Source organism: Anoplophora glabripennis, unplaced genomic scaffold, assembly GCF_000390285.2.
Source record: "Anoplophora glabripennis isolate ALB-LARVAE unplaced genomic scaffold, Agla_2.0 scaffold514, whole genome shotgun sequence".
Classification (NCBI taxonomy): domain Eukaryota; kingdom Metazoa; phylum Arthropoda; class Insecta; order Coleoptera; family Cerambycidae; genus Anoplophora; species Anoplophora glabripennis.
In genome coordinates this window covers 144,772-159,999 of record NW_019416592.1, presented here as the reverse complement: position 1 = coordinate 159,999, position 15,228 = coordinate 144,772, and the positions used below count along the sequence as shown (strand labels likewise).

Genomic DNA, 15,228 nt, shown 5'->3' with positions numbered 1-15,228 from the left:
CCTAACGGAGTTATGGGGGGTCAAAGGGGTACCTAGAAATTAACGTTTAGGGTTATAACTTTGAAACCACCCTGTATATTTTAATAAAATTTTCGTACGTTGTATTACACATGGAGCTCTACGATTTGATGCTAAAATCAACTTTTTGCTATTATCAGGTGTCCAGAAACGGACTGGCCCTATCACAATTTTTCTCAAAATTTTGACAGAAGTAATTTTATCAAACTGAAAATATTATTATTAGATACTCTGAAGGTTTTTCTTTAAAAATGGTACTCTTTATTTATTTCGAAAAAATGAACGGTTTGCGAGATAAATCGGTTTTGAAAAAAATTGGTAACAAATACAACAACAATTAAAATTTATTTTTTTTACATATTATTTCATGCATTTAATTTCTTTAACTTTATCAAGTCCAGAAATCTTTGAACGGGTTGGCTATACTTTATGAGCAAGTAGTGACCAATTAAAAATAACATTTGAAAAATAACTTACTTACAAGACATGCAACAAAGAACATTCAACAATGAACAAAGGTACCTAAATGTTACTTCGGTAGATGTTCAAAATGAGCACCCCGTACTTCAATGCACTTTCTAATCCTACGAATGTTTTCCCGGTGCACTTGAAATAATATTCCGTGATTATTGCGGAGATGGTCACAGTTCTGTGTTAGCCTCAGCAGAAGTTCCTCTCTACTATTTACGGGTGTTGAATAAACGTTATTTTTTAAATGACCCCACAGAAAAAAGTCTAATGGGTTTAGGTCGGGCGACCTAGGTGGCCATAATACAGGTCCGCCTCGACCTATCCATCGATCACCAAAAACATTCGTCAGATGTTGACGTACTAAACGATCAAAGTGGGGTGGTGCACCGTCATGCATGTACCACATTTCAGTTCTTATTTGAAGGGGCACTTCTTCTAACAAAATATTTAGATTTTCCTCTAAAAATTGCAAATAAAGAGCACCATTAAGTCTTTGCTCCAGAATAAATGGACCAATCAAATGATTCCCGATAATGCCAGCCCACACATTCACCATAAACCTTTGTTGGTAGCGAGTTTGAACTAAAGCGTGAGGGTTTTCTTCATCCCAGACATGTAGATTATGCGAATTAATTATGCCGTCTCTTGTAAAACCTGCTTCATCGGTGAACAAAATAGATGTACCAAAATTATGATTCCGAATATGATGCTGTAAAAACCAATTGGCGTATTGAAGTCTTTTTGGATAATCATCTGGAGACATAGCATGTACTTTTTGGATGTGGTACGGGTAAAGCAATTGTTCTTTCAGAGTTTCATGTACAGCCCATTTTGTAACATTGTTTTGCGCCGCAAGCTTCCTTATGCTATTTGAAGGATTATTAGCAACGTCTTCCAATATTTGTTCCTCTACATGAGGGTCTCGTACTCTCCTCGGGGCTCCTGCTCCACCACGGCGTGGCAAAAAGCTTCCTAAATAAAGGATTCGGAAGAAATTAGTTTCACTAACGTTTTTCACTATTTTTTTTTACCTGTTTCTCTTAAACTACGATCAACTCTTTCAAAAGTTTTTGGACTCGGCAAATGTCGACCCGGAAACCTTTCCTCATAAAGTCTTCTTGCCTCCACGGAGTTGCATAATGCTTCCCCATAAATTAGGTGCATATCAGCATATTCTGCACAGGAATATTCTTCCATTTTTAAATGTTATTTCTAACGGCTTAAAACGAATACCACAATAAAATTGAATTTTTATTCTGTCACGCGCCTTTGACAAGTACTTTAAAATCAACAGGGTCTAACAACGAAAACAATAGAAAAGAACTCCATGGAGACAAGAGCAATAATAATTTGTAGATGTATTTTGGTCATAGATGTTGATTTTACAAGAAACGGCATTATTCATTCCCTTAATTCACCACCAGTAAATGTTTATGGTGAATCTGTAGGCTGGCACTAGCGGGAATGATTTTATTGTAAAAAAATAAATTTTAATTGTTGTTGTATTTGTTACCAATTTTTTTCAAAACCGATTTATCTCGCAAACCGTTCATTTTTTCGAAATAAATAAAGAGTACCATTTTTAAAGAAAAACCTTCAGAGTATCTAATAATAATATTTTCAGTTTGATAAAATTACTTCTGTCAAAATTTTGAGAAAAATTGTGATAGGGCCAGTCCGTTTCTGGACACCTGATAATAGCAAAAAGTTGATTTTAGCATCAAATCGTAGAGCTCCATGTGTAATACAACGTACGAAAATTTTATTAAAATATACAGGGTGGTTTCAAAGTTATAACCCTAAACGTTAATTTCTAGGTACCCCTTTGACCCCCCATAACTCCGTTAGGGGGCACATTAGGAAAAAAAATTATAGGAAGGACTAGTTTTATTTTGACCTCCCCTATACACTCCCGAGAGATTAGGAGGTACTTACCGGACACCCTGTATACAAAGTTGCACCCCTGAGGCGTTATTAACCCCCAATGTGGGGCCCTAAATTTCGAAAAAAAAATATCTCTGCAACACTTTACCGTAGAAGAACCAAATTTGGTACATGATTTAGGTTTATTACTGCTCTTCTTTGAGTATAGTTTAAAGTTATTCGAAGCACTACGAGGTGTGCATTGGGGATGACTCACCCCTAAAATTGTACTGAACTTATTTTTCATTGACCGAATTGAAAAATAGTAATATTAATTCACAGGAGAATTTAATTTGAAATTTTTTTTTACTCTTGTTAAATTTTAAAAAACTGAACTTTGCTCAAGAAGAACCCAAATCAATTCAATAAAGACCTCGATAAAGACACGTGGATACATCTTACAAAAAAAATCTATAAAAAACGTAACGGCACAAATATCTCCAATACCGTTAGAGATAGGTATAGGGAACCTATACACAGTTTGAAAGAGTTTTAAATTTCTCAACTTCCAAAGTAAAAATATACTGGGTGTTCCATTTAAAATAACCAAGTTATTGCTGTTTAAAGTTGAGAGAAGTAGTCAGCAGTTTTTTGTACACCCTGTATAATAGTAAGCGACGACAAATATAACAATTTATAACTTCAAGGATCTAAAGTAGACCCCCCAAAGCTGCTTCCTTAAAATAATTGTTTTATTGCTAATATTAAATTTCTACGCTAAGCCTGCATTTTCACTAAAATTGAAATATCTCACAAACAATAAGTCCTAGGTATGCAGAACCTTTAATAAAGTTCACCTATTTTTTTACGGTGCTTTCAAAAATGCAGTAAAATACAGGGTGTTCCATTTAAAAAAACATAACTTTGATATGGTACGCTTTTCCTGGACACCCTGTATATTTCAAAATATTTTTAAAATGTAGCCGTAATCAACCTACACATACCCACCTAAACAGGTTTCTGTAACATTTGCCGTTTGGTCACTAGCGACCGAGGCGTTACTGGTGGCCCATCCTGTATAATTTAAGTACACCCTGTACCCTGTAATCAAGCGATACTATAATCGAATGTAAGTACCTAGTTATATAAGTAAAAACTGTGGCGATATAAAATTATGATTGAAATTATCACATGAATAATATATTTCGTCATAATCATAATAGTCGAAATTGCTCACGATATCAAAATTAAGGGAAAATATATTATTATTTTCCATTTCATGAATTTATATTCCTATAGCAAAAAATGGGCTACGTGGGGACTAATTAATAAGAAAATTAAAATTTCATTCAATGCACACTGAAATAACAAAATAGAGTGTACTCCATTATTTATAACACAAAAAACGGGTTAATACGAGTATAAGTTTTGTAAGATCGTATCAACTTTTCCATTTTCTAATAATAAGTTTAGATATGTAGTGGATGTAGCGTGAGTGGAAGTAGAGGTGGGGTAGAGGTTGCTTTAATCCGACGATTTAGTAAATCGAAAAGGTTAACATTTAACGAAAGGATATAAACATTACCACTTTTAGATAGCCAAACTATAAGTTTCTTGAGTCAGAAAGGCAATAGAATAATGTCAGTGTGTTGTCTGAATCTTTAGAAAATATTTTATTTTTAACATGTATTGAAAATATCAATTAAAAATTGTATTATCATATACAGGGTGGTCCGAATTTTACGCAGAAAACTTCGAGGACAGATAGATCTCTTTAAAATAGTAGGTGTTTGCCTTATAAACATAGGTCTGGAACGGCTTCGTTTTAGAGATACAAGGTGGTGAAATTGACTTTTTATTTGTATCTCCGGAATCTATTAACCGATCTCAATAAAATTTGGTACAAATAATGTATGATAGTAGACCTTGTATTCCCTAAAATACGAGCCCTAAAGGTTCAACCAGTGGTGTTCAACTGGACAGGGGTCACCCCCTTTTTATAAAAAAAATACTGCTTGACATTGGCGCACTATACCTGGTTTTTCTCGAAAACGGCCAAAGTTTAGCACTTCTTACAAGAGCACCTTTTTTGTTTAGAATAAAATTTTCCATAACAGCAAGTGACAAAAGGGGCAAAAAGTTTAACCTCAAAAAAGTTAGGACCTAAAATGTTCCCGCGGAGTACTGAACTGAACGCCCTGTATGACATAGACAAAAGTTAATAACTCCAGAGCATTTAGCATCCCCAGGAACTCCACATAACAGAAATTTCAGTTCATTCGGTCGAATTTTGTGAAAGATAGGACCGAAACTAGATTCTAAAAAATTATTTTCAACACCTTGTATCTTGAAAACGGACAAAGATACGCCCATTGTTCATAGGAACAAATTGCAATATTTTTTGAAATTCTATCAGGCCCTGAATTTTCAGAACACCCTGTATATCTATATTGTTTTTAATATAAATAAACGGATTACCTATTTATTTATGTTTTCAGAGAATCCATATGTAGCATGAATACTGCGAGTAACCTCAAATTTCGCTCCGGGTTCCAATGCAAACGTTAAGCTGCGCTACAGCCGAAAACAGTTCCGACAACCAAGATATTGCAGTCAGAGTACGCTCGAGGCCGACATCATCGTCCGCCAGAGAAGAAACTTCGAAAATGACCCCTATTTCCAGTCGCGAAGTTTGAGGGCCGCGTCAGATTCCCTAAAGTCCATATCCTACTGAAAATCGTCTAGGTTTCGACGCGTTCTCCTTAAGAATGCGATCGCACGTCGACTTTGGTCACTTGCAGGGATAAGTACTTGTGACGATTTGAAAGTTAAGAACTTAGAGGCAACATAGTCAGTATTATAGACATCCGCCTATTATATTTTTATACGTATAAAATAAACATATTGTTTTACAAATATACTGTTGTTAATAAAACGTTCTACTGTCGCCCAGGCATTAATTTCAGAGTTACGGCTGATAGTCCAATCAATAGGTAGAAGAGCTTACAAAAAATACCATCTGGAAACAAAAATATGGTGATATAGGAAAAAAATTCTGAGAAAGATTGTGTATCACTCTTTTTTACCATGAAAGTACAACTGTTATGGAAAAAAATGAGCCCTGATTCGTTCCTCTACGACTATTCTTCGAGCAAGAAGAGCCGATTTTCGAGATGACCTTTTTTTCGAAAAGTCGATATAACTCGAAAATTTTTTAATAGTTTTTAATTTTAAAACAGGTTATTTTTTTGCTTGCCGAGGGCTACATTTACAGCAAGTAACAGGTTTCAAAACCTTAATTTGCAAGAGATACAGCAAAAACAAAAAAATGTCGATTTTTGACGGTTTTTTCGATACATCTCGAAAAGTAATATAGTAATCGATGTATTTAAAAATACGAATCGATAGGTTTTTGTAATAGCTACAACTTTCTCATTTAACTTTTTTCGATTGGAGTTCAAGTTTTTTTTTATTAGCGAAAAACCGTTTTATTGACTTTTATGATTTTTTTAGATTAACTTCGCCGTTTATGCGCCACAGGAAAATACACTATCTTTCATACATTTTTTTTCCTATATCACCATATTTTTTGTTTCCAGGTGGTATTTTTTGTAAATTTAACATAAGGCCGTGACAGATTCTTACATACAAAATAAATATCTTGAAGTAAGTTGATGTGTTTTGAATTACCTACTTTCTGAAACATAACAGAAGTTTCCTGAATCCGAATTGACGAATTCCGAAGTAAAATCGTTTTTTAACTTAAATTGACCTTTTCTGAATCACATATACACCAGGAAAATTAGCGAAAATAAAAGAGAAACTCGAAAAAAGTCCTATCCGCTAGATTATTGTAAAATTGTCTAGAGGAACATAATACAAGACATCTCTCGTCTCGTGAGTAAAAAACTTTTATTAGCTAACTTTTCTATTTAAACAAATAAGTGAGGAAAACAGTTTTTTCACTTTGCAGGGAAAACCATCAATTTTAGCGAAAAGTGACTCTCAGACAGCTTATAGGGAGTAAAATTATCTACAAAATGAGACTTGTTAAATTAAAATCGGTTAATAAACAAAAAAGTTATTGCAAAAAAACAAGAAAAGTGCCCATTTTTTAATTTGTTTATAACTATCGCATTTATTGTTAAAATTTTATAAAACCTATGACAAGTTGAGGGTTTTGTCATACTTTAAAAGTGTGCCAAAAGTGGGCGCTGTAGGTGCAATAGTTTTCGCACAATTCTATTTGTTTATAGCGGAGGCTCCAAAAGTTATGAACTTTAAGCCTCTGTACAGACGTTAATTTTCAATCAAACATGATTCTGAAAGCGTCATTGTAATCTTAAAGACGCAATTAAGCGACCTATTAAAAAATATCACCGTTTTTTTGACATTAACATTCTCAAATTGTGCATTAAAAAACCGTGCGTTTTTCGCTTATAAACAATTTGAATAACATTGTTGCTATTTATGCTATCTCACCGAAAATAGATGCAATGGATAGCTGGCAAAAAAATACAGTTTTAAAATAAAAAAAGTACCCTCTACGACCAACAGGAGCCAAGATAAGAATCTTTTTTTAAAAAATCGTAGCGCAATTGTTTATAAATATTAAGACTTGAATTTTTCGCAAAATAAAGTTTACGACGTAAACTACGATTTCCCGTGAATTGCATTGAAAAATGTGGAAAATTAACGACTCACGAGCCCTTTAAAGAGAAGGTACTCGCTAAGTAAACTGTCCGGCGTGATGATGGGGGAAGCTCGTCCAATCGAGTCGCGCGCGCGAAAAAAGTGAAATCCTATTCATCGTAGAAACTTTTTTTTTTTAAACTGGGGTAGCTCGACGAAAAAATAACAATGGGCATATTTACGAATTCGTAGAATAGCCCTGAACCCCAGAAAAAATGCATCTTTTATAATTAATTTTTTTTAATTTACAAAAATGTCACAAAAATTATTGTTAAACGAAATATTAATTAAAATTTCAATTTCGGAATTATTTTACTATTATTAAATAAATAAATGAAGCTATCGTTCATTTAAAAAGTTATTTTTTTTACATATTAAGGCAAAGTAAACTTGTTTTTTCAATATTTTGTTAGCTATTTAATTACGATTTAAATGTAAAATTAAAGTAAAAATTCATAAATTATTTTCAAATTATTATTTCTCATAAAAATAGAAAAAATTTTAAATTTTAAATTGTATTATATTGCATTATTTATATCTATTATTGAAAATGGTTGTGATTAATATTTTTTGAATTAATTTTGATGTTGCAATTTTTTTTTTAATTTATAATTAATATAATAAAAAAACTTTATATATTAAAATTTCAAGGAGTTAAAATTGTAATTTTATCGACCGCATTATTTTTATTAATATTTTTTAATTTTGAGAATTTTGCAATAAATTCAAATGCTTTTTATTCTTTTTTAAATCTTTTAACAATAAATAATAATTTGAAAATAATTTGTGAATTTTTACTTTAATTTTACATTTAAATCGTAATTAAATAGCTAACAAAATATTGAAAAAACAAGTTTACTTTGCCTTAATATGTAAAAAAAATAACTTTTTAAATGAACGATAGCTTCATTTATTTATTTAATAATAGTAAAATAATTCCGAAATTGAAATTTTAATTAATATTTCGTTTAACAATAATTTTTGTGACATTTTTGTAAATTAAAAAAAATTAAGTATAAAAGATGCATTTTTTCTGGGGTTCAGGGCTATTCTACGAATTCGTAAATATGCCCATTGTTATTTTTTCGTCGAGCTACCCCAGTTTAAAAAAAAAATAAGTTTCTACGATGAATAGAAGCCGAGATATAGCAAAATTTAGAGCGCGCACCTATTTAAACTTTGGATTTAACTTTTCTCGCCAGCGCTACCGCTTGGACGAGCTTCCCCCACCACCACGCCGCCGGCCGCCGGACAGTTTACTTAGCGAGTACCTTCTCTTTAAAGGGCTCGTGAGTCGTTAATTTTCCACATTTTTCAATGCAATTCACGGGAAATCGTAGTTTACGTCGTAAACTTTATTTTGCGAAAAATTCAAGTCTTAATGTTTATAAACAATTGCGCTACGAATTTTTAAAAAAAAATTCTTATCTTGGCTCCTGTTGGTCGTAGAGGGTACTTTTTTTATTTTAAAACTGTATTTTTTTGCCAGCTATCCATTGCATCTATTTTCGGTGAGATAGCATAAATAGCAACAATGTTATTCAAATTGTTTATAAGCGAAAAACGCACGGTTTTTTAATGCACAATTTGAGAATGTTAATGTCAAAAAAACGGTGATATTTTTTAATAGGTCGCTTAATTACGTCTTTAAGATTACAATGACGCTTTCAGAATCATGTTTGGTTGAAAATTAACGCCTGTACAGAGGCTTAAAGTTCATAACTTTTGGAGCCTCCGCTATAAACAAATAGAATTGTGCGAAAACTATTGCACCTACAGCGCCCACTTTTGGCACACTTTTAAAGTATGACAAAACCCTCAACTTGTCATAGGTTTTATAAAATTTTAACAATAAATGCGATAGTTATAAACAAATGAAAAAATGGGCACTTTTCTTGTTTTTTTGCAATAACTTTTTTGTTTCTTAACCGATTTTAATTTAACTAGTCTCATTTTGTAGATAATTTTACTCCCTATAAGAGTCACTTTTCGCTAAAATTGATGGTTTTCCCTGCAAAGTGAAAAAACTGTTTTTCTCACTTATTTGATTAAATAGAAAAGTTAGCTAATAAAAGTGTTTGACTCACGAGACGAGAGATGTCTTGTATTATGTTACTTTAGACAATTTTACAATAATCTAGCGGATAGGACTTTTTTCGAGTAAAAATTTAATTTGCTTGGTCTAATATTGTGATAGAGAGGTACCTAGTATGTTTTTTTTCATGAAACATTAAACTGGGGCATTCCCGAGGTCTACATGTTAAACTGACTCAAGCGCCTCATTAAATTTTAAAGGTAAACCCCAGCCATGTCTGCCCACATAATTTTATCAATAATTCAAGACATCTTAGCCCAGTTTGAGTCTATATTTAGTTCAGTTCTCTGTTGACCTTTTATTATGTTTCCATTACCTGTTATTAAAAATCTGTAGGTTTTGGGAATATGGACATTATGTTTACGTCGACGTGGGTGTATTGTTCAAAATTTCTTATAAACCGAGTTTAGTAACATGCCCTAAGTATTGTTCTCATATACATATGATTACTATAATCGTATTAGAATTAAAGACGGTTTGAATAAAAAAATGCTCGGAAAAAAATTAACAATAGTTATAGATGGGAAGCTAGAGGTCTAGGATTTCACAAAAGCTGGTGGTAACTTCATGTTTTTTTTAAACTGTCTAAATATATCAGTGGCGTAAAGGTGCACACAAGAGTTAATAACCAACAATGCGTAATTAAAACATAAAAAACTATTGTAAAGTGATGCATTTTCAGATTTCTCTTTTGGCCACTTACAATTAAATTGCAACGCAAAATGACTCAAATATACCCTCTTCGGCCGACATAGTTGTTAATGTAACTGTCATAGGTGCATTCAAAAGAAAGCTGGCTTTGTATAAAATTGCACCGGGATGATTACCGTGAAATTTTTTTATTAATCTGTTAATAATTTCTTGGTAGGTCAAGTTAAACGGAATTTGACGGATTTAGTTCCGCTAACGACACCTCTTAAGTGTTAGTTTGTCGTAAAATTTGCTCCTGACCATGAAAATTGTGCTAGTTTATTCTCCGGACGTCCAACAGACGATGAAAATGCGAATATAGCGGAAATAAATGAAGAAAATTATCGTGACATAAATTATACCATACAACAATATATAGGTGGTCATATTTTTACAGAGGCTTCCTTTGACCTTTAAAAATGTGTATCAATAGTTTATTTTTTCAAAATTTGTCTTGAAAATAAATTATTTTTATCCTTCTTTTCGTAATTTTCTTATCCCACCGCTGGACAAGCTAGTGTAGTTTCAAACTACGGCGCGCTTTACTCGCAGAGCATGCACAATTGGGAACTGGGCTGTGCATTGTTGTCAAATCTTATTTTTAAGGGAAAGGTTATTCCCAAAGTTTAAATAAGATAAACTATAGCGGCAAAATCAAGCAGTAATCAATAATGATAAATGAAATACACAAAAATAAATATATAATTTGTTTACTCTCCTGATTTTTATAACTTAACACTTAAGATTTTGTGACAAATCTTTGAGTCCTGGTACCAGGATCCTCTTCCGCTGTGTTTCAAACTGGCTCAAAGATCCCATAGTCTCTTAAATGTTGAACCAATCTGGCAAGAATATTCTTATACGGTACTATAAGTCGGCGTAATCTATCTGATATCGTCTTCTTTGCTCCTGATAAAAAGTAGGACCTAACCAAATCGACTCTTTCTTGATTTGTATACGTGCTTTTTCATAATGTACAAAAACTTGAAATTAAAACACACTATTACTCTATCGTCACTGAAAACTGAAATAAATAACTTTATAAAATTATATACTAATATTACACCACTTACAAGCACTTTATGTACAACCTTACCCAAACTGATAAAGTCGAAGATTAAACAAAGCTGTAACCAAATGAAACAGTGTAGTTTTCGGCCATTCCTGTTATATGTCAGGTGCGAGGACAGCCGGCTTATCCGCCTTCAAAGGCATACCGCAACATAACAGCGGTTTTTAAGTGTTCGGCGCTTGGTCCACATTTACAAAAAAGATATGGTGACTTTAAAATAGCAAGTCGTAATATTAAATGAATCTGTAATAACAAAATTATTTTTAATTAGTTTTGTTGTACCAATATTAGTTAATATTTAATAAATCATGTAAAAATTGTTGTGTTTTTTTTAGAATGGATAGAATTTTTTGTTTTTATTGTTCAGCGCTTCGATAACAGTGATATCAAAAATATTTGGTGACTTTAAAATAACCCCTTGCTAAGTTATACAAATGCAATATGTTTTACTAAATTATTTTTCATTCCACAGCCCACAATGTAGATCGATTTAAAAACAACTGGCAAAGTTGATAGTGCACTAATACAACTTTACACACGATTTCCGGTTGCCCCGGTTTATGCGGCTCAGTGGCGGCGTATAAGTACAAGAATTAAGGTGTATTTTAGAAAAATAATTATAGCTCGACTATGTACTTGATTAAAAAGAAAGTAATTTTAGATTCGTGTTCAGGGGAACCCCCACTCGAAGTGTATACGTTGTATCAAAAAACACTTTACAAAAACAAAATACGATTAGAAATTTTAGTGAATGAGAGCATATTAAGTAATATTTTACTCAGTGTGTTATATTTTATACACAGATAACTATTAAAAATTGACTAGTTGATCCTGAAGAACAACTTTATAGATTATTGCAATATTTAATAACAATAATCGTTAGATACTAATCGCTGTACCTCTACCGCACATCAGTGACGTTGTTATAAATTAATCAGTAAGAAGAACAGAACTAAAAAAATATAAAAACAATAAAATAATGTTACCTCAATATAGTGAAGAGACATAACCACTATAATTTAATTAAATATATGTATAATTAGTTGTACGAATCCAGGCGTATATTAAAAAATACCTCAAATTACTGAAGAATATATTTTCCTTATCAAAATACCTACTGATTTTTAATGTGTACAATTAAATCGGTAGTAAGGAACAAGGTTAAACCTGATAGTTCTCAGTAGATAATTTTGAGATCTACAATTTTTGTCAGGGCTACTTTTTTGATAAAACATACCGTTTTCGAAAAAAATCCAAAAAACCTCAAATTTTGACGTTTGACAACGAATAACTTTTTTAGCACACATGGGATCGATGGGGACTTTTGACACTTTATTTCTAATAGTGTACCCAAGGTCTTCACCAAAATTTAGCTCTGTCGGAATTTTCTTTATTTGAAATGTCTATTTTGACCGGGCTATACCACAATACCATTAGTTTATTTAAATCATGTATTTTCAGCTTTCGTATTTTTATTTTCTTGTAAAGTGACTTAATTCAAACAAATTAATTTTTTTTTTCTAAAAAATCATTTCAATTGAAATCAAACAATGTTCTTCGATACTAGAAATCTAAGTAGGGACTAGACATATTTTAGATACCTAGAACATTTGACTTTTAATAATATTTTGCTTAATTTTATTGACACTATTTGTAGTTTCTGATATATTTGATAGCTCAGAAAGCTGCATAACGTTTTATCAACATCAACTGCAATGATCGTTAAACAAAACTTCCGTTAATATTCAATGGTTGCTTAATGCTTCTTTAGAACAAGGATAATAAAATAATAACCTTATAAATACTACAATACATTTTGATTACCATTTTTTGATTAGGAAGAGAGAGACGACAAACCGGCGTTAAACCGCCATTATCTCCTGTCTGTCGGAAATATATAGGTTAAAATTGATTTTTTATGTGTATATTATCGTTTCTATGGCATTTCTCTATAAAATATTAAAGGTACTCTTTGTCGATAAGGATCTGATGGACATATCAATTGCGGATAGTTGGTCGGCTCGAAAGAACGGGACAGCATGCCAACTTAATAAACGGATTTTGAAAAAAACTTTCGAGACAAAACAACAGTTTACTTTTTTCGATTTTAACAATGACGCTATAGATAACATTTAATTTTGAACGTAGCGAGTAGTTTACTATTTGTGTTTTGTGCTGTTTTTGTCATAGACGTGGTTTTTTAATTTATACTTGATGACTTTATTCAAGTTGAAGTTGTCTAGCGATACGAAGATGGACAGCAATCACAGAGACCTGAATTCTTTGTTCATAGAGTCAGAACTTACGCCGAAATCTAACGGTGAGTTGAAATTTTTAACCTTATTATTATTCGCTAAGAATTGTTAGGAGACAATAATTTGGCAGCCCCTATTTAAGCCAACTACGATATCCTCAGTGATTTTTTGGTCAAATAATAATGATAAAACAAACAAAATTTTTAAATAATATATACCTCTATTCATTCTTTAGTTGTAAAATAAATATTGCTCAAAGTGTCAGAAGAAAAAAATATTAGTACCTACCTACATTCTAACATTTGTTATTTATTTATTTATTTAGAAGTTACAATATCCAACGGTACAAAGTCCCAATTACCGGATAAGGTAAAACAGAAAACCTTAACTAAATATTAAAAGAAAAATACAAACTATATATAAAAATATAAATACTACATAACATAGAGCAATCAAAATATAAAATATAAAATCCAGACAAAGAACTTAAGTATAAGCAATAACAGACAAATAAAATAAATAAGCTAACTAACAATTACAAGATAAGGATTACATTTGCTAGACAAACAATTTTTTTATGTCATTCGTAGAATGAAAAAATATCTCAAGTCGATCTTCATACTTTTGGTAATTGGAAATCATTTGATATAGGGGAGTTGCTATTAGTAAATTGGTACGAGGTGTGGGTAACTGTAAAAAGGAGCGAAATCTAGAATTAAGTCTAAGAACATGAAATAAAATCCTTGAGACTAACGAGTCTGCATTTAACGTGTTATTTATGATTTTAAAAAGGAATATAATTGAAAACATAATTCGCCTACGACAGAGACTATTAAAATTAAAATAAGAAAGCAATAAATCTTGAGGTGTACCACGAGGAGGATAAAATCCATAACTAATAAAATGAATAGTCTTTAAAAATCACTGTTGTACATTCTCTAATTGAATATTATAAATGGGACTTCAAACAACCGATGCATATTCAAGCTTGCACAAATGCTACATACAATGACTGAAAGTCCTTAGAATTACGCAAAATCTGTCAAGATTATCTTGTAATCTAGTACAATCATTAGAGGATTTAACTTCCAAGAACAACTTCAGGTCGTCCACATAGAGTAAATAGTTGACATCGAGGCATCCAATTAAGTCATTAATAAAAATAATAAATAACAGTGCTCCCAGGATTGACCCTTGCGGAACTCCTGAAGATTGATGGAATTTACATGATTGAAAGCCTCGATATTGCACAAATTGGTACCTATTACTAAATTAGGATTTAAACAGAGATAATAGAGCAGGTGATATACCATATGACTCCAATTTCAATGTTAATAAGTTATCAAGCTGATCGAAAGCTTTAGAAAAATCGGTATAGACAATATCAACCTGACTTCCTGCATCCAAAGCTTCAGCAATAAATTGGATTTTCTGAACTAGATTTGAGGTAGTTGAACGACCACTCATAAATCCATGTTGGTACGGAGATATCGATTTTTCAATATGAAAATAAAGCCGATTGTGTAAAATTATTTCTAGGATTTTTGAGAAATTACTATAGGCTGATAGTTAGTTATGTCGTTCTTGGTACCTTTTTTATAAACGGAGCGTATTCGCGACTCTTTCCATACTTGTGGATATTCTTTATATATATGTAATTATACCTAGAATTGAATATGGTTTTTAAAGGTTTTGCGAAAATTGTTTTACAGTCTTTTATTAAAAATGCAGGTTTAAATCAGGTCCCATTGTAAAATTACCCTCCATTCTCTTAATTGTATTTATTATGGCACCTTTGGTAACCTCAAGATTATTTAACTGAATACTATTATAATTCATACAGGATGGAATAGAGGTAGAATTAGATCTTGAATTAATATGGGATCAAAATCTAACAGGGTGCTTGACTGAGGTACTTTGACTTCAAGATCCATATCTTGGATTAAATTAAAAAAACAACAGTGTTTTTTTCTAATTACAAAAAAATGATTAAAGCGATTTCATTCAAATTCGGTATTTATCTACAGTTTTTTATTGTTTTATGTACGAATATGCCATATTTTTTTTTTACT

The 15,228-nt window shown here is 31.8% G+C and overlaps 1 protein-coding gene across 1 annotated transcript in view; it reads left to right on the top strand.

Annotated features, from left to right (window-relative positions):
- The first annotated feature begins 13,152 nt into the window (after positions 1-13,152).
- Positions 13,153-15,228, top strand: part of LOC108912160 (anoctamin-4-like) — a 32,024-nt gene continuing 29,948 nt past the window's right edge. Inside the window, exon 1 of the mRNA XM_023455026.1 lies at positions 13,153-13,221. Within this exon, the coding sequence (XP_023310794.1) occupies positions 13,155-13,221 (67 nt within the window). The 5' untranslated portion in view covers positions 13,153-13,154. The remainder of the gene's footprint in view (positions 13,222-15,228) is intronic.